The 27,049-nt window shown below is 42.2% G+C and overlaps 3 protein-coding genes across 3 annotated transcripts; 1 reads left to right on the forward strand and 2 right to left on the reverse strand.

Annotated features, from left to right (window-relative positions):
- The first annotated feature begins 2,026 nt into the window (after positions 1-2,026).
- On the forward strand, positions 2,027-3,732 carry LOC127763701 (protein MIZU-KUSSEI 1-like). The gene is made up of 2 exons (XM_052288481.1): positions 2,027-3,060; positions 3,185-3,732. The coding sequence occupies exons 1-2, from the start codon at positions 2,505-2,507 to the stop codon at positions 3,499-3,501; spliced, it is 873 nt and encodes a 290-aa protein (XP_052144441.1). The 5' UTR covers positions 2,027-2,504; the 3' UTR covers positions 3,502-3,732.
- A 7,669-nt stretch (positions 3,733-11,401) lies between these two features.
- Positions 11,402-19,283, reverse strand: LOC127763697 (uncharacterized). Its single transcript, XM_052288478.1, has 15 exons — positions 19,046-19,283; positions 18,486-18,644; positions 17,998-18,064; positions 17,792-17,899; positions 17,494-17,578; positions 17,017-17,071; positions 16,375-16,776; positions 15,757-15,813; positions 14,795-14,893; positions 14,606-14,716; positions 14,142-14,213; positions 13,890-14,006; positions 13,406-13,555; positions 12,816-12,916; positions 11,402-12,024 (listed from the first exon to the last, which is right to left on the reverse strand). The coding sequence occupies exons 1-15, from the start codon at positions 19,166-19,168 to the stop codon at positions 11,697-11,699; spliced, it is 2,034 nt and encodes a 677-aa protein (XP_052144438.1). The 5' UTR covers positions 19,169-19,283; the 3' UTR covers positions 11,402-11,696.
- A 1,397-nt stretch (positions 19,284-20,680) lies between these two features.
- On the reverse strand, positions 20,681-26,830 carry LOC127763696 (nuclear matrix constituent protein 1a). Its single transcript, XM_052288477.1, has 9 exons — positions 26,671-26,830; positions 26,128-26,336; positions 25,283-25,492; positions 24,634-24,887; positions 24,277-24,547; positions 24,090-24,173; positions 21,636-23,743; positions 21,342-21,525; positions 20,681-21,174 (listed from the first exon to the last, which is right to left on the reverse strand). Exons 2-9 carry the CDS (start codon positions 26,272-26,274, stop codon positions 20,965-20,967), a joined length of 3,468 nt encoding a protein of 1,155 aa, XP_052144437.1. The 5' UTR covers positions 26,275-26,336; positions 26,671-26,830; the 3' UTR covers positions 20,681-20,964.
- Between the last annotated feature and the right edge of the window lie 219 nt (positions 26,831-27,049).

Genomic DNA, 27,049 nt, shown 5'->3' on the forward strand with positions numbered 1-27,049 from the left:
TTAGTTACCGCAGCTGCGGTGGTGCCATGTGCAGCATGCATGCCCGTTGCCTGTCTGTCACCTTCTCTACCATATGCATCGGCAAAATCAGCTGAAGATATCTTGTTTTGCAGCGTAGTGACATAGCCGGCGGTAGGAAAGGTCTTAATGAGCACCAATCCAAATCAATTCATCAGGTCGGGTTCACTAGAAATGAGAGAGAGGTAACATGGAAAAACAGAGACGAGAACAAAATGACCTAAATATTATGATGAATGTATTGAGTAACCATTAAATTTTAATAGCATAACTATAAATAGATACTTCCTCCGGTTCTAATTTAATTGACGTTTTAGACATAATCTTACGTACCAAGGAATGATTTATTATATGCCTAATTTCTACTTTACCCATATTAAATGTGCCGGTGTGCTAATTGGAATCAACAAGTTGTATATCCTAGGTGGTTTGGAACCTATCACTAGCTTCTGTGCTTCGAGAAACGAAGCACTCTGAAGTAATGGGATGCATGCATGCAGGAGCAAGTAAGTTCTTTATATATAGGGCTGTGTTTAGTTACACATCAAAATTGTGGAAGTTTAAAGAAATTGTAACGATATAATGGAAAAGTTAGAAGTTTATGTGTGTAGGAAAGTTCGATGTGATGGAAAAGTTGAAAGTTTGAAGAAAAAAGTTTGAATCTAAACAGGGCTTAGGCAGAGACTAAGGGGGTGTTTAGATCCAGGGGTGTAAAGTTTTGAAGCGTCACATCGGATATTATACAGGGTGTCGCATAGGGTGTTCGGGTACTAATAAAAAAAACTAATTAGTCAGTAAACTGCGAGATGAATTTATTAAGCCTAATTAATCTGTCATTAGCAAATGTTTACTGTAGCACCACATTGTCAAATCATAGAACAATTAGACTTAAAAGATTCGTATCGCAAATTAGCCGCAATTTATGCAATTAGTTATTTTTTTAGCCTATATTTAATACTTCATGCATGTGTTCAAACGTTCGATGTGACATGGTGTTAAATTTTGGAGTGGGATCTAAACAGGGCCTAAAACTTCAAAAAAATTGCATACTTTGGTTTCTATCCCAAAACGTCAACAATATTAGAATTGTAGGGAGGGAGTACATAGTAATAGTATTTTTAAAACCTGTAAATTTTTAATATATGAATTCAATTAACCCATTTTAATCCAAGGGACCTCCAAATGCGTCTCGCCGTTTATCTGGCAACCCGGCGATCCCACACCCGTACGTATAGAGTGATCTGATCTGCACTGCCGCCGCCCAAGTAGGTGAAGGTTATTTATGGAACGTCGCCGGCCCCCTCCCCTCCCCTCCCCTGCACACCGGTATCACGCATTCACGCGTGCCGCCGGCACCGGGACCGCTAGCTGCCTACTACTCCTATACGTACTACCCCCACCTGACCATAATTTACATTGCGCCTGCACTGCTACCCGCTGCCTTCCAACGATCTCGTGGTTTCCTCCTGCTACTAGTAGTTTGTTACAGTACCAATGCACCAAACTGCTTTCCGTTTCCTTGGCACGATCCATGGCTGCCCGTTGGTCAGTAGGCAGCCGAGTTATTTGCACCGGCGCACACACGCAAGTTTCATTCTTTTTGCACGCATGCATTTGACACGAGGCAGCAATGCAGCATATGACCAATCAGCCAGGGCGACGACGCCCCCCGGCTGCCGGCTTCTAGCTGCTGCTACAGTGCTACGGGCACCTCGTGTAGAGACGCCACCTGCTGCCTGCCCCGCGATCGTGTGTCGCCGTAAACACGTCGTACGGCGGCGACGATGCCCCGTGCCCTCTCCCATCTGCCGCCCGCGGGCGTCGCCGCGTCGCATCGCATCGCGCGCGGATCGATCGATCGATCGACCGCCCCAACTCCGCTTTCCTCGCGCGCACGGTAGTAGCAATCGTCGTCTCGGTCTCGCGACGCTAACCCCGTCTCGTGCCGGTATTTATGTCCTACACCTCGCGCGCCGCCGCCGCCCCCCCCCCCCCCCCCCCCCAACAACACCCGACAGCGCACGCGCGCGGCCGCGAGCCACCTGCAAAAGCGCGAGAGCGAGAGCGAGACGCGCTGCTCGGCTAAGAGCAAGTTTAATATTATAGCCACCTACTAACTCCAATTCATATACAACTAATCTAATAACTCATTCATACAATATTTATATAATACACTATTAATACCTGGTCTCACCTGTCATACACACCCTGCATCTTGGAGTCTGTGCTATAGCTGGCTCCAAATCTATAGCCCGATGCTTTTCTCTCTTCTCATTTATCTTCTTAAAATATGTTTACAGCTAGCTTATAGTCTGCTATTTTACCTGCTCTAACCCGCTTAAAAACCCCCTACCAAATACTGGTGGGCTTGGAGCCAGCAGCAAAAGCCCATTATTAACGGGACGCACGCGCGCGCGCGCAGGGGACAAGTCGAGGGAGAGCTAGCTAGCTTAGCTTGCTTGGTTGCTTTGGAGGTGTGGCTTGCCATGGCGAGAGCGTTCCGCGCGGCCTCGCCGCTGCCGCTGCCGTCCTCCAGCTCCAGGGCGGCCGCGGCGAGCGGTGGCACCGGCGGAGGCGGAGGCGGGAACTTCCCGTGGCTGAGCAGGAAGCGGCTGGGCGCCAAGCCGCCGTCGCCGCAGCGGCGAGGTGGACAGGAGAGGGAGGGAGGTGGAGATGAGGCGGCGGGGATGGGGACGACGACGAGGGCCGCGCGGTTCTCCGCGACATCGTCCGCGGAGCCTGCTGAGGTGCAGTCGTCGTCGTCGTCGAGGAAGCGCGCGGACGCGCTGGCGAGGCTGCGGGCGGCGTTCCTGGCGGCGATCACGCACCGGCGGCGGCGGCGGCAGCTGGGGTCGAGCCTGACGGGCACCATCTTCGGGCGGCGCCGCGGCCGCGTTCACGTCGCGCTGCAGACGGACACCCGCTCGCCGCCGGTGCTGCTGGTGGAGATGGCCGCCTACTCCACCGGCGCGCTCGTCAGGGAGATGTCCTCCGGCCTCGTCCGCCTCGCGCTCGAGTGCGAGAAGCAACCAATCAACCCAGGTACACACACACGCACACACACGAATTAATCAACCTTCATCCTCTTCAGCGCCGGCGAGCACTAACACCACGACGGCCGGCCTGTCGGCCACCGGCGACGTTCGTTGCGTTGCACCATGTACAGGCGAGAAGCGGCGGGCGCTGCTGGAGGAGCCGACGTGGCGGGCCTACTGCAACGGCCGAAAGTGCGGCTTCGCGGTGCGCAGGGAGTGCGGCGCCGACGAGTGGAGGGTTCTTGGCGCCGTCGAGCCGGTGTCCGTCGGCGCCGGCGTTCTCCCCGACGACGCCGCCGCCGGCGCCGCCGCCGAGGAGGGCGACCTGATGTACATGCGCGCGAGGTTCGAGCGGGTGGTCGGGTCGAGGGACTCGGAGGCGTTCTACATGATGAACCCTGACGGCAGCGGCGGCCCGGAGCTCAGCATCTACCTGCTCAGAGTCTGACCATGGATCATACTATCATGGAGCAAAATCGAAAAGAAAAAATGAGAGAAGAAATCATCTTTGATGTTTGCAATTAATTGTACGTAATCCATCCATCCATGCATGCATAGTTTGGCTTGTGTTAATTACTTTCTTGGGTTTCATGTAATTTGAAGGGTGTCAAGGTGTGTACAGTATTACTGATCACTTGGGGGGGCTTAATATATCAATCTGGTAAACATTGGTGTGATGCACTGATGCTGCTGTACTATCTGTTTGTGAGACATTTCACGTCTGTGTGCTTCAGGACTAATTCATAATGTCTTTGCTAATCTATGCTGAAACTTTGGTTCATTGGCTGATGGCTAATAAATTCATGCATCTTAAAAAATACTATGCACTTTTATGCGTTCACCTTACCTTAGTCCAGTATATAATACTAGTAGCTGACGGCCAGTTACAAGGATGCTCAATAATTTTCAGTTAAGTGTCACTGTCTACTGAAGATAGAGTGTTTTGCCGTCGGAACACTTTATTAGCTCATTGAAGAGCATCTCAGAGCAAGTATAATACTATGGAGGAATTACAACTCATGGCCAACCAAAATAAGTAACAGTTTTAGTGTCAGTTGTGAGATAAACATTCTACTATTAACTTATCTCCATTCATTTCTGTTCTTTTGAAATGATAACCAAATTAGTCAAGCGTAGGCCCGCGGGCACTAAAATTCAGAACCTCTCTCTATGCAGATGATGCAGCAGTGTTCCTAAATCCTTCACGCCAAGAAGTGCAAACCCTATTGGGAATCCTGGACAAATTCGGGGATGCCACGGGCCTGCAGGTAAACACAACAAAGAGTTCAATCACGCCAATTCGATGCAATGACATAGATCTCCAAGATATTTCTCAAAACTTCGATGGGCAGCTGGGTGCTTTCCCCCAAACCTACCTTGGACTGCCTCTTACTACGGGGAAGTTAAAGCGGGTCCATTTGCAGCCGGTAATGGACAAAATCAGAGCAAGGATGGGGGGCTAGAAAAACAAGCTGGTTTAACAAAGCGGGCGAAAGGTTCTTGTGCAATCAGTTCTCAGTGTCATTCCAACCTACTTGCTGACCGTTCTTAAACCACCAAAAGAATTCCTAAATGATGTTGACAAAAGCGCGACGAAAATTTCTTTGGGCCGGAGACCAAGAAAGTTTGGGCGGAAAATGTAAAGTGAATTGGCAGCAAGTATGTTCTCCGACAATACATGGTGGATTGGGCATATCTTGTTTGGAGAAGTTCTCACGATCGCTGAGGCTACGTTGGCTCTGGTATGAGTGGACAAGCCCGGAAAAAACATGGATAGGAACCCCGCCGCCCTGTGATGACACCGATCGTGCTCTGTTTGCTGCTGCCACCAAAGTATCGGTCGGAGATGGACGAAAGGCGAAATTTTGGGAATCCAACTGGATAGGAGATCAGCCGCTGAAATACCTAGCCCCAAACCTCTTCAAACACTCTAAAAGGAAAAACAGGTCGGTTCTTGAGGCAATAACTAATGATGCTTGGATCGAAGACATCCGCGGAGGGGTGACAATACAGCTGCTTTAGGAATATATATGCGTATGGGAAGTGCTCCACAACGCAGGAGAGGTGATCCATGAAGGGGCTGAGGACACAATCCTCTGGTGGTGGTCGGCCAGTGGCTTGTATACGGCAAAATCAGCATATGTCATGCAGTTCATGGGCAAAACGTTTTCGGATTCTGCTGAGCTTGTATGGAAACTTGGGTACCGGGGAAACACAAATTCTTCGCATGGCTGCTGGCACAAAATAGAATATGGACGACAGATCGTTTGCAATGCAGGGGCTAGCTAAATAACTATTTCTGCTAACTCTGTTTCAGAAATCTCGAAACGGTACAGCACCTCTTCATGGAGTGCCCCTTCATGCAGCAGGTATGGCGGGACATTGGTCGCAAATTCAGACCGCAACGTTTCCTACATGTGACCACAGACAACACTCTCCTCAATTGGCAGCGCGAGCAAACAGATGAGGCAGAAAAGTTGCAACAGAAAGGGCTACGTTCAGCAGTCTTGACCACGCTTTGGGAGTTTTGGATGGAAAGGAACAATCGCATCTTCAAAGGGAAAGAATCTACACCATCGGCACTTGCTAGCAAGATCATAGATGAGCTTCGTTTGTGGGAAATGGCAGGTGCTAAGGGAGTGAAGTGTATTATGTTAAGGGATTAGGCTTTTATTTTTTAGGGAGTGCAGGTAGGAAGAATTCCTCCGGGAACGTCTCCCCTGCCTTCTGTTCTGTACAGTTTCTCTCACTTCTTTTATAATATAAAACCAGCTTGCTGAGTTCTTTCAAAAAAAAAAAAAGAAAAGATAACCAAATTAGTACTTGGTCGTATTTGTCCTAAACTATGAACAAGTGATAGCGAAGTAAACCAGATGGTAAGATACATATATCGCCTTTTTCTGCATCTTCTTTTAATTGGGAGCAAGAAGACTGAAGGTTTACTCACTTGAAGATAACCTGCAATAAACTACAGAGATTTTGATGTACCAAACCTAACGGATGGAACCTTTAATTAGTAGATTCTCATTTCCGAATCATGATTGTCCTTGTTATGAAAATGTAATGCTATATTATTTTGTCTTTGTTTAAACCTTCTTTATCATCATCCAAACTCACTAAGCATAACCAATGATTATCAGCGCGGCCACTCTGCAAAAAAATTAAACATAGTACCAAATTCGCAAATGACATCTGAAAAATATTTTTGGCAGATCACAAAGGCCTGTACTAAGTGAGATCTCTTTCATTACAACCAATGTTTTGCAACTATATATTCCAAACCATGGTCCTCCATCACTAATTAAATACTCTCAACAACGTGGGACCAAAACATTTCTCTCTCTAATTTTCTTTTGTCCCAAAGCTAAGACACAAGTCACACAACTGAAAGTGGCCTCAGCCATTTGTTTATCTCATAAGCCCACTTATTCCTCATCATTAGGGTTTTTAAGAGTGGAACTATCCTTTCCCTTTTCCTTCTGCCTTTCCTCTTCTTTTACTACTTCTTTCCCTTCATCCATGCCAACTTTATTCTCCTGCTGATCCAAAAAAAAAAAAACTTTATTCTCTTGTTGGCTGTGCAAAAGCATCATGGTTCATGGACCAGGGCGGTGGACCAGGTCTACCCAGGAGCATGGCCCAACCAAATGAATACTCTCTCCATCCTATAATATAGCAACCTAATATCGGATGTGATATTTTATAGTACAATGAATCAAGACAGATTAGACTGCTATATTATAGGACAGAGAGAGTAGACGTCATGAGGACGCCCAGGTTGGCTGTTTGGGCCATACTGGAGTGTGCACTGTACTGCACTACTGCTGTTAAAACTTCAAGCCCAAGTGCCCAACTACGGCCAGGATTTTGCTGCGGTGGAGAGGGGAAAGCCGTCGCTTGCACGCCACTCCGGCTGGCCGGGCGGCGGCGGCGAGCTGGTTTTTCGGCCGGCCGTGGTGGGGGGCCACCGTGGTGTTGTGTTGTGTTTAGGAACGGAACGGGAGGGGTGGGGACGGCGGTGAGCTGGGGAATGGATGAGCCGGCCGCGCATGCGCGGTTGTCGGATTGACAAAGAAGTTAGTTAGCTCACGCCTTTGTGAGACAGCATGGTAACCCCGTCGGCCGTCGGTAACCGGTTTTGAAAAAAGTGGATGAAAATTTGGATACTCGTGGCATATTTTTTAAGCTGCTAAACGGTACGTTTCGTGGAAAAATTTTATATATGAAAGTTGCTTTAAAATATCAGATTAATCTATTTTTTTTTAATTTGTAATAATTAAAACTCAATTAATCATACGTTAATACAACCTTGTTTTATGTAAAACACTTTATCTTATCTTCATCAGGAGAAAAGAACACCACGAAACCTTTGAGGAGTTGGTTTTTGATTATTAGTTGCATGTAAAGCGAGGAGCATTAGTATATGATTTATTGAATACTAATTATTAAAAATTTGCAAAATGAATTTATTTGATTATTTTAAAAGTAATTTCTATATAGGAAGTTTTCACACGAAACATGTTGTTTATTAGTTTGAAAAACTTGCTAACGAAATCAAGGTATTAGCTTATCCAAACCGTAGTTTAGAATGAGCCCTTAGTATCAATGATGTAGTGCTAAGAAAAAAGCGGCAATATTCTTTTGCACTCACATGCACACTGTGCACACCCTCATAAGGTATGCATACATACTATCCCTACGTGTTTATGCTAAATGTAGGAGTTGAATCCGGATGGACAGATCCCACTAAAAAAATCTACACAGTTGAGAATAGCTACATTCACTTTGCAACACCGGAATTTTCAGTGAAACATGTATTCAAAATCTTGGTACGATGCATCTATGTACAATGAATGACAACTTGCCCAGGCTCTGAAAATTTCTTTGGCTCCATGCTAATTAAGCTATGCGCCTATCTCCAAATCTCCAATGTATCTTCGAAAAAAAATGTCTTTTCAATTGGACAATCTATCGCATATTCGCATATATGAGGGCAGCGGGCAGTATGCAACTTGCAATTTTTTGTAAGCTTAGGTCTCCGAGGACGCATTATAGGCTTTTGTATGTTCATCCGAGGGGGAAAGGTTCTGCAACGAGACTGAAACTACCTACATCTGCAAATGAACCGATTGAAACAAAAGGAAGTGATGCTTCAGGATACAGAAATCACAGAGGCTCGGAACAGATTATCATGGCCGACCGTGTTAGTGTCCGAACCTCTAATCAGGGTTAGGCCTCGCGTCATAGCCTAGCCACAGCTTAAAGACAAAAGCGCTGCTAAGCTAAGCTAGTGGCAGTAGCCACTGATTAATCTCATGACTTTTACTGGAGTATCTCTTTTTCAGAAGTGGAATTCTGCACATGCAGGGAACGTCATAGCCCGATGTCCAATCCTGCCTCAGGATTTCACATACAAAGAGTGGAAATATTCCAGTATTCCCATCAAGTTTCACTCATGATGTCCTTCACAAACATTCACTTTGTACCCTTACAAAAAAATTCTAATGTCCATTTGTACTAACACAATTACAAATCATCCTCTACATGCAGGTATTATAATACTAGTACTAACCTGGTGTCTTGATTACCCTAATCTGGTGCTCATGAAGTGAAAAGGCTGACGATTCTGCTCTCCAGGAGACAAAAGTTGGCAAATTCATAATACTGAATACTACACAGTACGCCAATAGAACAATGGTTAGGGCAAGTACTATAGGTATCCAAGCACAATCTCCTAGATACCATATAAGCTAAAATAGTGAGGTGGAGGAGAGAAGAGATGAGAGAGATAAGCAGCCACCTCTCATGCAAGAGGCAACCACTAGACAAAATTCAAGACAAAAGGAGAGAGGAGAAGAGTAGATTGGGCAAACAAACATTGGGGCTAGTGTATTAGAATTAGTATAGATGTAATATATTGTACATGTTACATCTATATTTATTAGTTGATGATGTGGTCAAGATTAGATGCATCTAAGCACAAGCCCCAAGATGCCACATAGGAGTAAATAATGAGGTGGAGGAGAGAAGAAATATGAGAGAGAAATAGTTACCTCTCATACAAGGGGCAACCCCTACACAAACTTCAATAAACATGTGAGAGTGTTAGAGATATTGGGGATTGTGTGATAGAGGTAACCTATAATACATGTTACCTCTTAATTTAATGATATATGTTATGCATGAAATTGGATGTGGTAGTCACCTCTACTATAAAACTTGCCCTTATAATTACCTGTAGTACTACACCTTTTAGTACAAGTTGTCCTTTTAGTACAAGTTGTACAAGTATGGTAATCGTCTTTCTTCAGAAAGTGTGATTCAGTTATTAGAGCCTGTGCACGACTACATGGGACCTCAACCCTTGGATTAAGGACTACCTTGGAATGTGCAGCTAACTTATCCACAGTTCTTAACTAATAGTTTAATACTGCTGCTGCTTGAGATGTCTTTGGTTTAACAAGTTAGTTCCTCCCAAAAGGAAATTCTTTAATAAGTTGTCAGTTGCCTTCCGAGCTGGAAGCTCACAATCAAACCTCTAATTATTCGCCATTATATAGTCCACGATTCTCATTTTTAAACAGCATAGTCATAGTGCGTCGTCACAACACATTACATATCCAGCCACCAGCAATTTACTCTGAACGAACTCTGAAATTTCCCCTGAAAAAAAGCTCTGAATTTCAGCTCATCTGACGACGGCGACAAGAGGGAAAGGGAGATGAATTTCTCGAGAAAAGATGTGCATTGCCATGACAAGAAGAGGAGAAAGAATGTTTTGTGGGGCAGGGTGATAAAATCTTGCCCGGACACTGAACTTCTGCGTGATTGCTTGTCGGGGGTTCATGGATGGATAGATGGTTACAGTGTAGCCCCTTGAACAGACCGAGAGATCCAACCTAAGATTCCGCTTTGTTCCTAAAGGCAAGCGAAGCGTTTAGCTCGTGTGGATGTGGGGCTAGCAATGTTTCACGAGTTTTGAGGGCAGTTTCAGTTTCTTGATATTGTTGATCTTTCTTTTCATGTTTGAACTTAGAAGAAAAAAAATCATTTGACGCAACATATTTCCCCACAGTTTGTGTTCTTTTCCTCTCTTTTTTTTTTAAAAAAAAAATACACCGAAGACACACTAACACCTACCATATGCAGCGGATCTAGTGAATGCGGTGTGTTTGGATGTGGTTGCGGCATGTCTACATTTGGAGAAGGTGGTCAAGTAGTTTTTTACTTAGAGATATAAATGACGATCTAGTCGTAAGGATTGGTGGCTCTTAATACTCCGAGCTTTTGAAGGAGGGGGCCAAGGAGTTGTTCATGGGTGACGATTTAGTCTTTGGATTGATGGCCCTCAATAGCACTCGACTATTTACTTACATTTTAATTCTCAATTAATAGAAAAAACCCTTGAATCGACACCATTCATCCATCTATCTCTGGATCCGGGCTCGCCTCCACTCATTCCTCGTTATAGACTGTTGCCTTCGCAGGGGCTGGTCTTTTTCCAAGAAATCTCTAGCCAACCTTCCCACAAGAAGTTTTTCTTAATACCAATGAATTTTATTAATGCTAGAGGAAAATGATAGCTCCAAGAATTTCTTTATTCTCAACGCTCCATGTCATTTTTTTTCTTTTTGAGTGTGGTTTTATATGCTTGGCTTTGTGCATTTTAGTAATGCAAAGGCTGAAAGTGTTCTAAAAAAATTATATCACCTTAATGTAATTAACTGAGTTCAATAAAAACTTACATTATCTTTAAGAAAAAAACAGGTTGTCTCTAACACATCCTTAAAAAGATTCAATAGTGGGTGCAGTCCCACATCCACGATTTCATTATCGCGTTATTAGTGTTTACCTCTAGCCTATGTTACTTTGTGTGTTTTGTTGGGTCTTTTATTTATTCATATCAAACATAGGGTGGTCTTATAGAGCAAAGCACAAATTATAAAGATTGGTGCAATGAAACTGCATGTGATCCCAATTCGTGCAATGATGCAAAGGAAACGAATTTAGAATTCCAACGTGTGGATGTGGTGTTTCCCAACAGAGTGATTATCACGCGAGAGGAAGACACGTACGAAAACAATATCATCACGGTTTTATGCAGGCTAAGCTATACAGAGCCACATAAAATTAATGGCCGTTAATATCACAAATTCACAAGGTCGCTTTGTGTTCATTCAGCTCGCAGGTTTGCTGGATTATAGTTGAGCAGAGAACTGGAGGATATGTGAAACAAACGAATTACGTGCTCAACATCACTTCAGTCCAAACAGCCTTGAAGGCTATAAATCGTACTCAGACAGTCGATTTTACTGGTATCCAAATACCCAACTGCAAAACTTTGCCAGTTGATAAGTATCACGTGACATAATATTATATATTTACGCAGTGAAGCCAAACATAGGCGTCTAAAAGACAATCCATTTCCATTAAGCAAAAAAAAGAGACTTGTGTTAACTATTGTTGGGTTCATCGAGAACTGATATTTCAACGTACATATATACAACAGCCAGATTTCATTATTTTGATCACCTTTATAATTTATATATACCAACGTACCAAGCACCCAATGGAATTATGGAAACCAGTGCAATGCTTTCTATGGCAGTTGTCGTATGAGGTGACCACTAAATCGCCGGTATCTCACATGACCTCGTCTTGTTGTACGTAGAGGCCACCGTCCGTCTCGATGGGCATAGAAGGCGGGGTTCCAGGAGGAATGCAGGCAGCCCCGTTAGGGCCTGCCTGATCACATAATGCCTCTGCGTCCTGAATTGCCCGGTCAAGATTTATCTCGCCACTGAGCTCATTGATGAACTTGAGAAGGGTGTCGAAATCCATCTGCTCTCCTATTATCCGCGACCGGTACCTTTTCAGGATCGCGACGCATAAGTAGAGGTGGAAATGTTCTGACCAATAATGTGTCCACAGAACTTCCCACAGCAGCATGATTTGATCGAAACTGAACTCCCTGCAATCCATAAGAAATTGGAGTAACTTAATTAGACTATTAGAGGGGATGGAGTGCAGGCTGCATTTTCCTCTACAAGTGCTTGGGTGGGGAGTACTGCATTAATGATGCAGTGTAAAATTTCTTAGCAAACTAATGTAATTAAAATCGTATAGTAGATAGCAGAAGATAATTAACTTCTAGACAAGTTACCACTGGTGCTGGTATTGCAGGTTAACCCAGGTTTGAATTCATGTCAAAAGTTTACAGGTTTCAGTTGAGCACCAGCTCATAAGCAGTTTGTTGTTAATAAAGGAAGGAATAGCTCATAAACTTTCAAAATTGTTGCGTGATGATTGATGCCATTGGACCAACCGACCAACTAATACGGTAACTTGAAGGTACTGGTCCTACTAGCCTGTGGTTTTTACCCGATATACGTGACAGCACCGTACTATCATACAGTCTGTATACAGCCCAAAAGGTGTGAACAATGAAACATGCTTCTAGGCAAAATCTTTGGTGAAAATCCGTGTCACTAATTCTTAGACACAAAATGCACCTCCATTTTCGGGAGAACATTTTGGAGGAATTAGATTTGCTTAATGTAGCTAAATATTGGAGCTACAGAGAATTTCATTAATTCATCATCTAGATTTCAATATTTTTTATGGATTCTATATAAGATAATGGGCTCTGCAGGGAACTAGAACATAGCAATATAGTGTTACAAAGCTAAAGACGAAAACTTAGATTTTCTGTTTAAGGTGCAAAATGCATACAAGTCAAATAGGGAAAGATAGAAATATTACCTTTTGAATTGTATAAGAACCCAACGAAAACAGAAAAAGTAGTTTAAGCAGTCGTTCTTCCGAAAATAGTTATGTAACTGAGGATCAAGAAGCTCCACGAGCTGCATGAGGTACATAGAAAATTTCACATAAATTTAGTATTGTGCAGTCACAAAAAGTATAATACTCCTATATTGATAAAAGTAGTTATTCTGACACCTAAGCTGGCAGTGTTTGTCAGACACATTTGTATAATGGATAATCATAACATGGTAAGGATTGAAGGCAGTAATAAGGAATAATGAAAAGTTATGAAAACTAAAGAGGGGATTTTTTTATGCCGTTTAAGAAGTATAAACATGAACTGCTGTCACTTGAACATTTTTTTACAATCTATATAATATGTATTTTTGGCATAATATCGAAGGCCACATCTCATGATTGAAGGCAATTAATGAAGCCATATAACAAATGATACACACATAATCAATCGATATGACTTAAGCACAACGGTTTTGCAAGATTTGCACAGGATATGCGGATTAACAAAAATTCTATTGTGATACTATGATACTGCTTATCTACTCGAAGAATGGAAAATTCTAAAATACCTTGGATAATGCAAGTAACTGAGCATGCATGCCATTCTGATCACGGTTAAAATTGGCTCCTAGTCGTTCCATCAAAATTGCAAAGCACCAAAATGACTCAGACTCATCCTCCATCACATAAAGTATAGGTGCCAGAAAATCACTCATTCCCTGGAAGAAAGAGCGCTCGCTGCATGAGCAAACAAACAAAGAAACCTAGACAACGAAATTTCATGCTTTATAGGTCTAAATATTTAGTGTAGCATGATTAACCCTGTCACTTGTAATAATATGGCTACAAAACAAATGAATATTCTGCAGTGCCTTGTGATTCAGCATGTATACATTCCTTATATTTAACAAGAATCAGGGTTATGTGATCTAGTGGAAGCTTTCTAGCAAATGCAGTGTTTTTCACTTAAATGACTTAAACTGGCAGGCAGTTTTCGTCATCAGCTGATGTTGGATAATTGCGGGTGAAGGGTAATAGAACGTGCAAACTTACTTGGCAATAGCCAAGGTCGAAATTATAGAAGGAATACGTCAACAGGATATCCCGTAGCACAAGAACATTTTGATTGTCATCTCCTTCATAATATGGAACTGATCTATCTGTCCTCACCTTGATATCCAAAGAACAGTTAAAACAAGTGATCAGTTTGGATATCAGTTAAAAATAAAAAGTGGTCAGAGAGGAAGCTAAAATGGAAATAAGGAGGAAAAGTTCAGATAGAAAAAAAAGTAGACAAATTCATACCACATCTTTGTCGATAAGGCCTTTTCTTTCCCTAAACTTGGTAAATCTTTTAGCTTGTGTGGACGAAATACTCTGCAAATAATATATCAAGAAGAATCATGATTCATGAATAGTCATGTAAAAGATGAGTAATGTATGCCATAATGTAAAAGAATCATGAATTGTTGTTATGACGAACAGCTGAAAGTGTCTTAACATTTGTAATGTTACTACTGCAAACTATCAGCATGATCTTAGGGATAAAGAGAACAGCAAATGGATAATCATATGTCCAGAAACATTGCTCCCATCAAGCAAAATCACATACCGCAGATCTAACAAAACTGAGCAAAAGCAAATGACAGTCTACATCACTTGAGCTCTACTTTAAAAATATACTCAATATATATGGTAGTAGCATGTCCTAGCCAGCATTAATAAGCACACTGAATTGCAGCACATTGAACCTATGAACCTTGACTGACCTTCCACTGGGATTTTATGGCTTCATATTCTGTTCTTTTCATGACAGCAAGATATTCCCTCTCGGCATATGTTGAATCGTATTCATGATACCCCAACAGGAATTTCCAGACCTACATATTAAACATCAGAACTCATGTACAAGAATGCCTTGTTGAGTGGTTATAGCAAATCAAGGTTAAGTATAAAACCTCTTTTCTCAGAACATGGTCAATCCCTCCATAGAAAACCTTTTTCCTCAGCGTCTTCGAATCCATAACTCTACCTTCAGGATCTAAGAAGGATCTCCACTGTGCAATAAAAATTTCAGACAAACATAAGACGTTTCTGAGAGGAACAGTGGTACAGCATGATCAATACATGATAATTATTAGATGGTTGGTGGCGAAGATCCATGAAACTAAAGACATTATGTGCAGCGTAAACTCATACAGTTCTTAATTAATGTAAAATGCCAGACTAAATCTTAGCCTTCCGTTGAGTTGAAAAAAAAGGTCAAACTACCATTTGGTAAAACAAATCTTTTCACTAATGGAAGTGTGTGCAGCACAATATTTCATGTGTGTATCCAGCACAATGCTCCTCTGCTTGACATGATCAGATAACTAGAGGTTTACTGGATAAAAGGAATAATTTTCCATGTAACTATCTCTTTCAATCTATTTATACCTCCAGAAAACAAGTTGTTAGTATCAAATATACAGTATCTGCTAAAGGCTAATTCTCCTGCCAGGAGAAGCATGGCTTGCAAATTATGAGGCAACAGTTCCTGAGTTCCACTAAAATCCTGCAGGATTTCTTAGCTTGCTTGAAGCCCCAAGGCATATTACTAGAGTCTGAGCCAAAGACATAATGACTCCAAGAAACAAGAGGTTTAAATATCAAAGGTCACAAGATTGAACAGAAATATGACTGTCTTGAGGATCATAATACTTTACTGTGATAGTAAATACATCCGAAATCAAATGTTGAACTCATCCAATTGTATGTTAGAGGTTAGACAACTGATGTATCTTGTGGATTGAGTTACAGATCTAGTAATTATTTGAACTGCAACGCTAAGCAGAATAATAGCACATGGAATTTTAGCACCATAGAGCACTTGAACATAAGGGGACAGATATGTAAAATAAGTGCTCAGAGAATTCAATACCTCATCAACACTCAACGGTTGTTCTCTTGGTTTTCCCCACGCTAGAATTTTATTAGACTGCCAAGATCAAGGAAACTGATGTTACACACATTGCAGTATGCAAAATTGTAATAGCTTTGGACAGTACCAGGGGTCAGAAGAAAAAAACTGACTATTTTTTATTTAAAAAATCATTTTTTTTTTTAAGTTTTCCAACTAAAGTGACAACAAATATGTGCTAAATAATACATAGAAGATACATCTAATACTACCTCTAGTAATAGAAAGGAAGTTGGCAGATAATGGTTTTGAACATGAGCAGATGACAGAAGATAATACTAGTTTAGCTTAGGTTTCTTCTCATTACAGATGGCCTTAATCCTAATTGTGAATATGAAATTGTATTTTAGTTTTACTCTCTCTGTATGTATTACTTATTCTTTTATATATATCGCAGGTGCATCCCCTACTGTTTTCAGACAAAAAAAATTAGAATAAAAATGAATTAACCATAACAGTAAAATTTAAAGGCTTGTCTCCATGACTTGTGAATGCTTCAAAAAGTTGTTCTGTTGTTGCTCTCTTCCAAATTTGTAGTGGACGAATAACAAAGAACAACAGAAAAAAAGATATGGTTACCTCCATTGAATCTGACAGCAAAGAATCCTTATCTGGTGTTATTTGCTGATCTTTGTACTTATCATTTGCTCTGTTGTCCAAAACATATTCTTGCTGCTGCCTTCCATAAGTATGACCACCACTACTGTGGTTTTCCCGAAAAAGACTTGACGTGGTATCTCGTGCAAACTTTGTAACCAGAGAAAATTTCTCCAGTACTTGGATAGAAAGATCACGACCAGGATCATTCGATCTGTGCTTTTGCTTTGAGACATATTCAGTCATGCTAGAAGATGCCCCATGTTTGGCATCACTCCCATGTCCGGCTTCATCAACTGAACTAGTGAAACTGAGTGAGTTCTGTCGTGACATGGCATTTGCTACGGTGGCAACACCAGGAAGCTCCAGTGATGACAAACTTTTCTATAAGGCATCAAAATAAGTGGATTTGAGGTTCATGGGTAAGTAATCGTTCTAAGTTAAACTTATGCAAGACATAGGCCAGAACATGGACTTCTAAACAAAGATGACTATATAGCTTTACAAGGGACTCCTACTAAAAGGATTGTTTTGCATATTCCCAAGGACAGTAAAGTTTCTATTGAGGGCATGGTGGTCTTAAAGAAATTATGGGTCTGGCTACAAGAAAGTATAATAACATACCTGTAGAGGATCTTGAAAGTCGTTGACAAGAAATACATTAGGATCATCGTCCGACCTTGAGATAGAGTAGAGAAAATCCAATCATATATGCAGCAAAAGATACTTCTGTAAACATTTGATTGGTTGTAGTATGACACTCTAATGCTCCATTACTTAATTAGTTTTCTGTAGGCTGAGTTACTAAACACTCCTACATATGTTGAAATGTCCAGTGAAGCATCTTCCCAAGTGTAGGTTAATTAGATCATAAATATTAGATATTTATGACAGTATCCTATCATATAGAAGGAAAAAAAAAGTGCTTTGAAAATCCAGTTATGGATATACTTGGTAGATTTGTTGTATGTAGATTTCACTTATAGTCCACTCATAACCCAGATAGCAATTTTTGCATTTCCAGGAATGAGCAATTTAGGCACTAACAAACAAGGGACAGCTTGACTAATTATTTAATTAGAGAGAACCCAGAAAGAAAACCTGATAATAAAAACATGCTTCTTTAGTGTCGCAAACAATTCACGAAGCCCACCATTGTAGAAATAGAATGGAGGAAAAGCCAATCCTGCAAAACTTGAAAAGATACATCAATACAATAAATCATTTTTTTTCATTTTTGTCAGCATGTGTATTATGTAGCTAGAAGAAGCAGAAATGCAATGAGCCTGTAAGATAAAGTACCTAAAAGCTAATGTGATCAGTGATCACCGTGACTATAGAAATTCCAAAAAGTTTCAAACTAACCACAAGAAAGCAAACAACTAGAAGAGTACTTCACCTGATGAGAGAACAATGATTATGTACTCGAATCCAAATGTCGGGGTGTGCTTACGGATGAAGCGTACATCACTTAATGGCAAGGCCTTTATAGTGTACAGGTTTCTATCTGTACATAGTCAGGCAAGTAAAGAAAGAGTCAAGTGTAATCACTGCTGCACTTCAATTACCAAGTATGACAAAAGAAATATATTGTGTTGTTCCTACATTTTTCTATTTCCATGGTAGCTGAATTGCTTGATAAAGAATCAACTCCCTCATTTGGCTCCCAACTCTGTCACACAGATTTGAACAAAGACATAAGCAAATGAAGAAGAAAATTAAGCAACTTGAGTACCAATATGATAACATGTCATGTGTAACAAAACCATATTCAGGTGCCAACCAACAACAATCATATGGATTTTCAATTTCAGTTCTCTTGTTCTAATATCAGACATTTAGCAGAAAATGTGGAAGGAACGTCTATGCAGGAATAGTAGCATATTGTATCATTAGCATATATGGAGTACAATGATAAGCAAAGATATATAAGCCAACCAACATATAATTCAAGTAGCAACACGAATGCCCTGGCCATCAAGCCAAAAGGACCATGGTTCAATCCTCACAGCAAATGTGGTAACAATAATATCAAAACCTACCACAAATTCATCAACAATCAACAATTCAGACTAACTGGGGTTCTAACTCACCAGGAACAGGGAGCCCTGCTGCAAGTAGAGGCGCAGCTTCCCGCTGATCCGGCCGGAGCCATACTGCGTCGGGTGGATCGTCACACGCTCCTTCTCGTACACCACATCCACCTTCGCCGTCTCGCCCGACCCTTGATCCACCAGATCGCTCCGCATCGCCTTCGATCACCAAACAAACACCAAATTCAGTTCACCCAACCAAACGAACGTCAATTCAATCCTAATTGGGAACACAACATAGGCTATCATTCATCGCCATCCATAGCACGCACACACCCACCCAACCAATAAAACCAATCAATGTACGGAGGAAGAGGTGACAGCTGCCGAACTAGTTACGTGCGGAACTAGAGCACTACCCCCGAACCCCGATGCCCCAACAACATCTGATGAGCAGCGGGATCCCAAATCCCCCCAAAACCTCCCAACAAAAATCATCGACCTAATCGAGCGAATTCGCTCGCGCCGCGACCGAATCGCGCGCTCGCGTCGGGAGCAAGCGAGGCGAGGCGAACGGGGAACGGCAGGAAGCACACGAGTGGTGGGGGAGAGAGGCGCACCGAGTGACTGGAGGACGCGGCGGCGGCGGCGGCGTAGTCGGAGTCGTCGGAGAGGTCGTGGAGGTCCGGTGAGCGCGGGGTCCCAGCCTCGGCGGCGGCGGCGGAGGCTTCTTCTCGACGCATCGGCGGAGGGTTGGGTCTCTGATCGGCTTCTGTTTGGTTAACTCGGATTTAACAGCAAATCCGTCGAATTATCATATAGTAGGCTTTTTCTCCCGATGCAACTCTCCGCACCTGTACATAAGTAGTACTGCCTGCTTACGTCTAAATAAAATTGGACAATGAAGCGATTACAACACCATACGAAAGTGCTATACGGAGTGCTATAACCTGGTAAGAATCATGGGATAATGAGATATTTAACACGTATTTTTATTTTATTTTATTTTATTAACACGTATAAATATTGGAACAATGCATATGTATTTTTAGGCGTACTCCTGAGGAATTCCCCCTGGGGTTCTTTAGGTATTAAACTGATTTATATGAAAAATATTTTTTTGTGAGATTTTTTGCGTTCCAAAGTAGCCACAAGAAACAAAGCTACTAGACTGGGACACCGAGTTGCTCTCAATTGTTTTTTTTTTTTTTGGGGCAAAAGATTGGTGAAGTACTATGTGCTTTCCTTCTGGAAATACTATTCTTTTTTAGAAGGTAAATATGATTTGTTTATGCGAAATTTATGGCTGGAAATACAGACAATTTTTTTATTTAGTATACTGAAAGGTGAAGTCAAGAGAATTTGTAGTTACTTGTGGGTATGACATACATGCATTTGCTTTAGACTAGCGTAGATACGCCAAATGAAAGTGAGCACACGCTGCAAACAAACCGTCTCGAAAGAAAAAGAAAATATCACAACAGAACAGAACAGCATGCCTTAGGGACAAAGGCAAAGAGTCCAGCATAGATATTCCTTAGCCGCGTAAGCCAGAAGACCGGCGATTGCTTGCATCAAAGCAGACGTCCATTGGAAGGCCCAGACAGCTGACGTATATACAAGCCAAAAATACACTACTCCTGCCAAATATAGCAATTTTTAATCTTTAAAATTTATTTTAAAATATAATATTTTTTTCACTAACATTCTCTTTCCAACTCGTGGCTCTGCGCCGTTCAATTACACCATATATTTCCATTTCTCATACAATCACAAACTTACTCTATTTAATTCTATCTATTACACTTCTCATCCAATCACAACATCTCCATTTAAATCTACATATATTTTTTTAATAATCATGTTTACCCCTAAAAATCTGGAATAGAGGTATTACTGGGAGGGATGGAGGTAGCACTGATAAGACATTGCACAAGCTGCACAACTACCAGTCAACAGAAGGGCCTTCTAATTCAAGAGGCACAAGAACATGCTAGACAATCCGGTCATCTGGACGAGAAAAAGGAAATGCTTCCAGCGTCAACAAATGCCACAAACTTTGCATGTTAACTGATCCTGGATGCCACTGTTGAGCCCCCTATTTCACAAGCTGAAGAACTGCCAGTCAACAAAGTCCTATAATTCAAGATGCACAAAGACATGGAAGACAATCTGGTCGTCTGGACGAGAAAAAAAAAAAAGCTTCCCGCGTTGACAAATGCCACAAACTTCGCAAGGTGGTCAACGACGTAAACTGATCCTGGAACAAAATGAACAACAATTACAAGCCTCAACCCTTGACAGTTACAGGCATCGCGCCATTGTACATTCTCAAAAGCTAACTTCTGTGAGCGCCCATCAAAGCTATGTCTACTACAAATATATTTCAATTACAGGGGGAGAACATAATTGAAGTGGGAAAATCTACTAGTACATCATCATCATCACCAAGCACACAACCTAGAGTTCCAAGAATGGCATGTCATGAATCGAAAACAGAAACGCTAGAAATAACCTATTCAGTAGCCCTCTGCAATTGTCATGTAGTGAAGAAAGACCATAGCTTTTTCCCAATTGATTGGTTCCGCCTTTCGGAGTCATCGTCCTCCTCATCATCCTGTTCAGCTCCAAGTTCACTTCCTGATGGTGTCATAGGCATCGCACCTGGTGCTGCATCTATACCATCCACAATATCTACCCCCTCTGCACTAGTGACCTCTACAGGGCCATGTGTGTCACCAGCTTCAGCCTAACAAGAGCAAGTTTCGAGTTAGCTGTGATCCTGAATGTATATGCCACACAAACCCAAAAAGAAAGCTTGGCCTCAACCCAGAAAGGCATGCATCCAAGATACTGAAAGCCTTTCAAAGTATTACATAAAATACAGAATAGCAAACAATGCAGAATGGATCTTACCTGCGAGTACTCGGGTAATTGAGATGCATCATCAGCTGATTGGGAGGCCCCTTTGCTCCCAGTGGCAGGTTCCTCAGCCTTTGAGGTTCCTTCTGTGTCATCTGCGGTAGCCTCTACTGTCTGTTTACTTCCTTTTTTCGCAGCTTTCTTTTTGTTGGTTTGGGCTGCAGTTGCCGCATTTGCACTTTCCAACAAAATAAAGCAAAAAGGAAATCAATTTACTCCACAAGTCAGTTAAAAAAAGGATGATAACCTTGAGTAGAAATTAAACGTGGGATAAATACAGAAACTTACACTGTGGTGCGCCTGAGGTTGTAGCGTTTTTCTCCTGGGGCTTGCGTAACTGCTGCAGCTGTTTGGCGCCTCTTGCGGCGCTGCCCTCCAAGTGAAACACTTTCAGAATGAGCTTCACTGTCCTCATCTTGCTCACTGATTGTGGCTCCAGCAAAGCGCCGCTTCCGTGTACCACCCACAGTAACTGAATCTCCCTGGCCATCATCCTTTTTTACTTCTAAATTCTCACCAAGTATTTCTTTAGCATCTTCAACTACCGCAAGAACAGACCGTGTCCGTTTTACACCACCTTTTGCTCTACCCTTCCTGTTTTGTTGGCGCCGTCCTTGTTTTGATGTTTCAGGCTCCAAATCTACAACGGGAAGCACTGCCGAGTCCTTCCCGTTTTGGTCAACATCCACAATAGTTGTGTCCACCACCATGTCCGTGTTGCCATCAAATGATTGAGTTCCATGAATATCTACACAATTATCTGCAACTCCAAGAGAAGACTCCATCTGGACGTCATCTGCTATATCTTGCCTTTCAGATTCTTCATTCTCAAATGCCCCACTCTCAGATGGGAGATCCTCAGCATCAAATGAGTTATAGGCTACCTGATAGACAGGAGTTGGCTCATAATCATCATCGCTCTGCGATGCTTCCTCTAGTCTTGCACCAAAGTCTGTGTTCTTCACTGCTTGCTGTTCAGATGATTGCTCAGCCTTCTTCCTAGGAGAAAACTTGAAAATCCTTGAACACTTCTGCAACAATGATAAACGGCCACCTGAATTAACAAGTGCTCCGGTCTCTTGGGCTAAGGTGTCAGGATTGGGGGAACGATCATCCGCCTCAACAGCAAGACTAGGATATTCTATATCAGTGCTATCTTTAAGAGCTAGGGCATCCAAGCCCTCAAAAATAATAACCCCGCAATTTTTGCACACCTTGTACTTTTCAAATATATCGATGAGGTTATTCCTGTCCCTGTTATATGCTTCTCTACGCTCTTTCAGACTCTTGCTGAGAGTGTTCAGACTATCAATGTCCCTTCTGATATCTGCCTTGTCAGTTTCCAGTTTTTGCCTATCCTCCACAAGAACTTCCTTTTCCTTCTGCAGCTGTTTTTTCTCCAATAGTATCTTCTGAATCTTTGATTCATTCAATTCGGCTGCACGTTTGAGCTCATTTTCTACAAAGTCCATCTTCCTATTTAACTCATTTTCCTTCTCTTCAAGTTCTCTCTCTTTGCTCGCTTGTTTTTTCTCCATCTCCATCTCCAATTCATGCCGATGGAGCTGCAAATTTCGTTGAAGATCAGCACGCTCTCTCTTTAGCAATTCCTCATTTTCCAAACGCTGATGGTCTATATTATCGATCAAGGATTTTTCCTTAAGTGCGAGATTTTCCCCCTGCTCCTTGTATTTTCTGTCCAACTCATCCTCTCTATCCTTTAGCCTTTTTTCTTCATTGTCATGCCACCTTTCTAGATTCTTCTTTTCATTGTTCAGTTTCTTGGCTTCCTCTTCCAAGTGAGTTCTTTTTTCATCCAGCTGCTCCCACTCTTCTTCAAATTTCTGACGCTGCTTCCTCAAATCTTCAGTTTCCTCAGAAAGAGAGTTGCTTCGCATTCTGTATTCATCAATCTCTTTCTTCAGTTGTGCTGTAAGCATGATGTGCTCTTGCCTCTCTTCCTCTGTAAGTTTCAAATTGTTCTGCTCTTGCAATATTTTCTCCTTTTCAGCAACCACTGTGGCTTTCAAACACTCAAGCTCCACTTTGTACATCTCAGCCTGCTCTCTTTCATTTTCAATCTGCAGCTTTTGTTCCGATAACTGTTTCTCATCATTTTGTAGTGATTCCTCCCACTTCTTCAGAGCTTTCGATTTTGTATCAAGATCATTTTGCCATTCTTCCAATTTTTTCTTACTTTCATTTAATACTTGTTCTTTTTTCGAAAGCTTCTCCTCTGAAGATCTGACATCTTTTTCCCTCTGCACCAAATCAGCTTCCTTCTGTACCAACATTGCATCAAATGATTTCTTCTCATTCTCCAGTTGTAAATCAAAATCTCGTCTTTTGGATTCAAGCTTCACATTATGATCTTCAAGAAGCTTCTGAAGCCCAACCTGCAACAGAATTGGTTGGTACAATTATATGAAAGAGTATAGTATATTTATTTAGGAGTCATTGCAACACACGGACATGATGCTAGTTATATTGAAAGAAGAGATCACAAAAGAGATAAAAGCACCAATTGATAAGCAACTTTATGCAATAGTGAATGCATAAAACAGGGAACAAGCTGAATAACAGAGAACATAAAACATCAAACCCACATATTTAACACAAAATCGAGTTTACCAAACGGTACCTAGAACAAAACACAACCAACAATCCAACATGGTCTAGACATTGCTATCAAGTGTATAACTATATTGAAGAAGAAACACAATATTAGCCTATCATACTTACTTTTTCCCTTGCACTGACTTTTTCTTCCCTTTCAGCTATTTTTTTCTCTCTTTCTTCTAATTTCCTGTTCTTTGATTCAGCTTCCTATAATCGAATAGAAACAGGATATGTATTTTAATTCCACTATCAATTTGTAATAATGTGAAATGAGGATAAAGGAAAAGGCATTCAGTGATATATGGATTACCTTTTCTTGTAAATGTAATTCAGCTAGTCGTTTGTTAATGTCGTCCTCTTTGATTTTGAGTGTAGCTTTAGTATGCTCCAGAGCTTTTTTTGCTTCCTCCAACTCTTCTTGCTTTATCTTGAAAAGTTTGTCATTCTCGTTTGCTCTCTCCTCTCGATCATTTAGGGATCTCTGCAAATCAAGAATTCTATTCTGACTTTCCTTAAGCTTTTTGTCCCAGTCACGTAATGAATCCTCCTGACGCTTGATCCGGTCCTCCCCTGCCTTCCTCCTAAACATATCAATGACATACAATAATCAATTGCTTGGCACAGTAGAGAGCACACAGACAAAGGAAAACGGGCAAGAATGCCATACTCATTTTCAAAGTATAGCTTCTCCTTCTCCAGCCTACGCTGACGAGCTTCTACCTCCTCTAAATCCCTGTCAGCCTGAGATTTCTTACGGTTTGCCTCAGCAAGCTTTGCATCTGCAGCATGAAGCTTACCCTCGATCTCCAACCTTTTTTCCTCCAAACTAGCCTCAAGGGATTGAGCATCAGTTATCTTTTTCTCAGACATAAACTTAACCTCGGCTATCTCTCCACGAATTTCACGCAGTGCCTTTTCGAGCTGCAAAGTTCAGAAATATGAAGTGATAAGAAACAAGAATGAAGCGTTCAAAAGTACATGGTCTGAAGGCTAAAGGACTGCAGATGACAAGTGCTGTGTGCTCAGATACATAGAACTTCTGTTAAACATAAACATAAGGACAATGCAGTGTTAAAAACTATTGGCTGGAGAAACCATAACCTAGAAATTATTCAACCAATTCATTTGACCATTAGATATTATTACATCATGATTCATGACTGTGATAAAATTTACATATCACCAGTATATGATATCACCAGTATATGCAGTATAGTATTCAAAAAACTGCTTAGTCATCAACAGTTAACAGCATTACGAATATTAGGAAATACTGATAAACAGCAAGAGTAAGAAATTATTAGAGAATAACATACATCTGTTACGCATTGCTTCTCAACACCCAATGCTTTCCGCATGCTTTCCTCCCGCCTTTCGTATTCTGATATGGCATTCAAATGGGCAGCTTGTTCCCGCTTTAAAATCTCTTCTTTCTGTGTCAGCGCTTGATTGATTTCATCAAGTTTGGCTGTCCACTCTTTTTTCTCAATCAAAAGCAGCCCCATATTGTACTGATATTCATGTAACTGCGGACATGAACACAAAAGAAAATAACTACTAATGGTATGATCAAACAAGAAAATGGATGTGCAACTATAGTAAATATGATTTAGGAAGCCAGCTTGAGAGAGATAAGAACTGAAGAAAAATATATATTAGATCGAATGCTTATAATGGAACATAGAAGTCAATCACATAAAACATTCCACCTTCCGTAGGTATTTGCATGCCTAACTACTTGTTACAGTAGTTTCTACAAGCCTATTTTATATTCAAATAATAGATTAACATGACTGAAGAGTTATTAAAAGGACATAAGAATGACACCAATGTAATGTAGCACCCTAGGCAGCGCTCTGTTTCTTAAGCAGTTCATAAGAAACCACGTTATTTAAATCATTAGCAAGTGCAGAAATGGCCTCGCACAAATAAATGAAAATTGGAATGTTCAAATGATTTACGGTTCAAAATGAAATCACGAGGCACACTAATATTTTTGTTCACTCAATTTCACTGCTTCCACTTCTCATCGACTGATAGCATGCCATGAAAAACCGCACATTGCATTTGGTGAGCAAAGAAACATGGCCCTAGATTGGAATTCAAAAGCTACATCCACGAACAGAAAGAAAAGCCAGGATTTGGGTTAAAAAAAAAACACCTCTTGTTCCAGTTCGGCGACCCGCAGAGTAGTCCCTTTCCCCTTGCCAAGGGGCGCCGACGCGGCGGGAGCGCCGCCACCGCTCCGCTGGTTCGCCGGAGCCGGCGTCGACCACCCGGTCCACCCCTTCCCCTGCGGAGTAAACATCACGCCTTCTTCCTCCCAATTTCCTCACGGCTCATCCAATAAACGAACCGCCCTCTCCCTCCCTGCAATTCCGAACAAAGAAACACCCAAATCACCAACCGAAGCTCCATCTGACCAAAAACCCTAGCCACCATGAAAAAACCCCACCAACGAAACCCTAATTCCCGCCCACCCCAAGAACCGCAAGAACCCCCCCCCCCCCCCCCCCGCATTACCAAGAACCAAGAAACCTCCCACCGAAAAGCTCCCGAATTTGAAATCCTCCCCCCCCCCCCCCCCCAACCCAAGGCAGAAACCCCCTCTCCTCAGAAATCCCAAACCAAACCGCAAGAAAAAAACAGCCCGCCTCTCCCCACAAAAAAAGAACCGCGCGGATCTGCGTGGGCGGGCACTCACCGGGGGTGGGGAGTCTCCCCGCCCGCTCGCGGCGGCGCGGCGAAGCCGAAGAGGTGGCGCGGCGACCTGGCTCTGGCTCGGGCGTGGGTTGGTGCGTCGTGCGGCTAGATTTGGGAAAGGCTGCGGGACAGCGGGGGAGGAGAGAGAGAGAGGGGAAGAGGAGGAGAGAGGGAGCGTGGGGGGTAGAGGGGTAATTTCACGTGGGGCGGCTGGCTGAAAAGCGGTGGCGCTTCGCGAGGGGAGCGTGCGGTGCGGCAAATGACCACGGTACCCCCCCTCGTCCCTGGACGGCCGCTTTTTGATGACGTGATGATCATTTTGAGTGTCCGAACTGGTCTCCTCTCATTGGACTATTATTTTGACAGAGATACTCCTTCGG

Source organism: Oryza glaberrima, chromosome 2 (genome assembly GCF_000147395.1).
Source record: "Oryza glaberrima chromosome 2, OglaRS2, whole genome shotgun sequence".
In the NCBI taxonomy this organism is placed as follows: domain Eukaryota; kingdom Viridiplantae; phylum Streptophyta; class Magnoliopsida; order Poales; family Poaceae; genus Oryza; species Oryza glaberrima.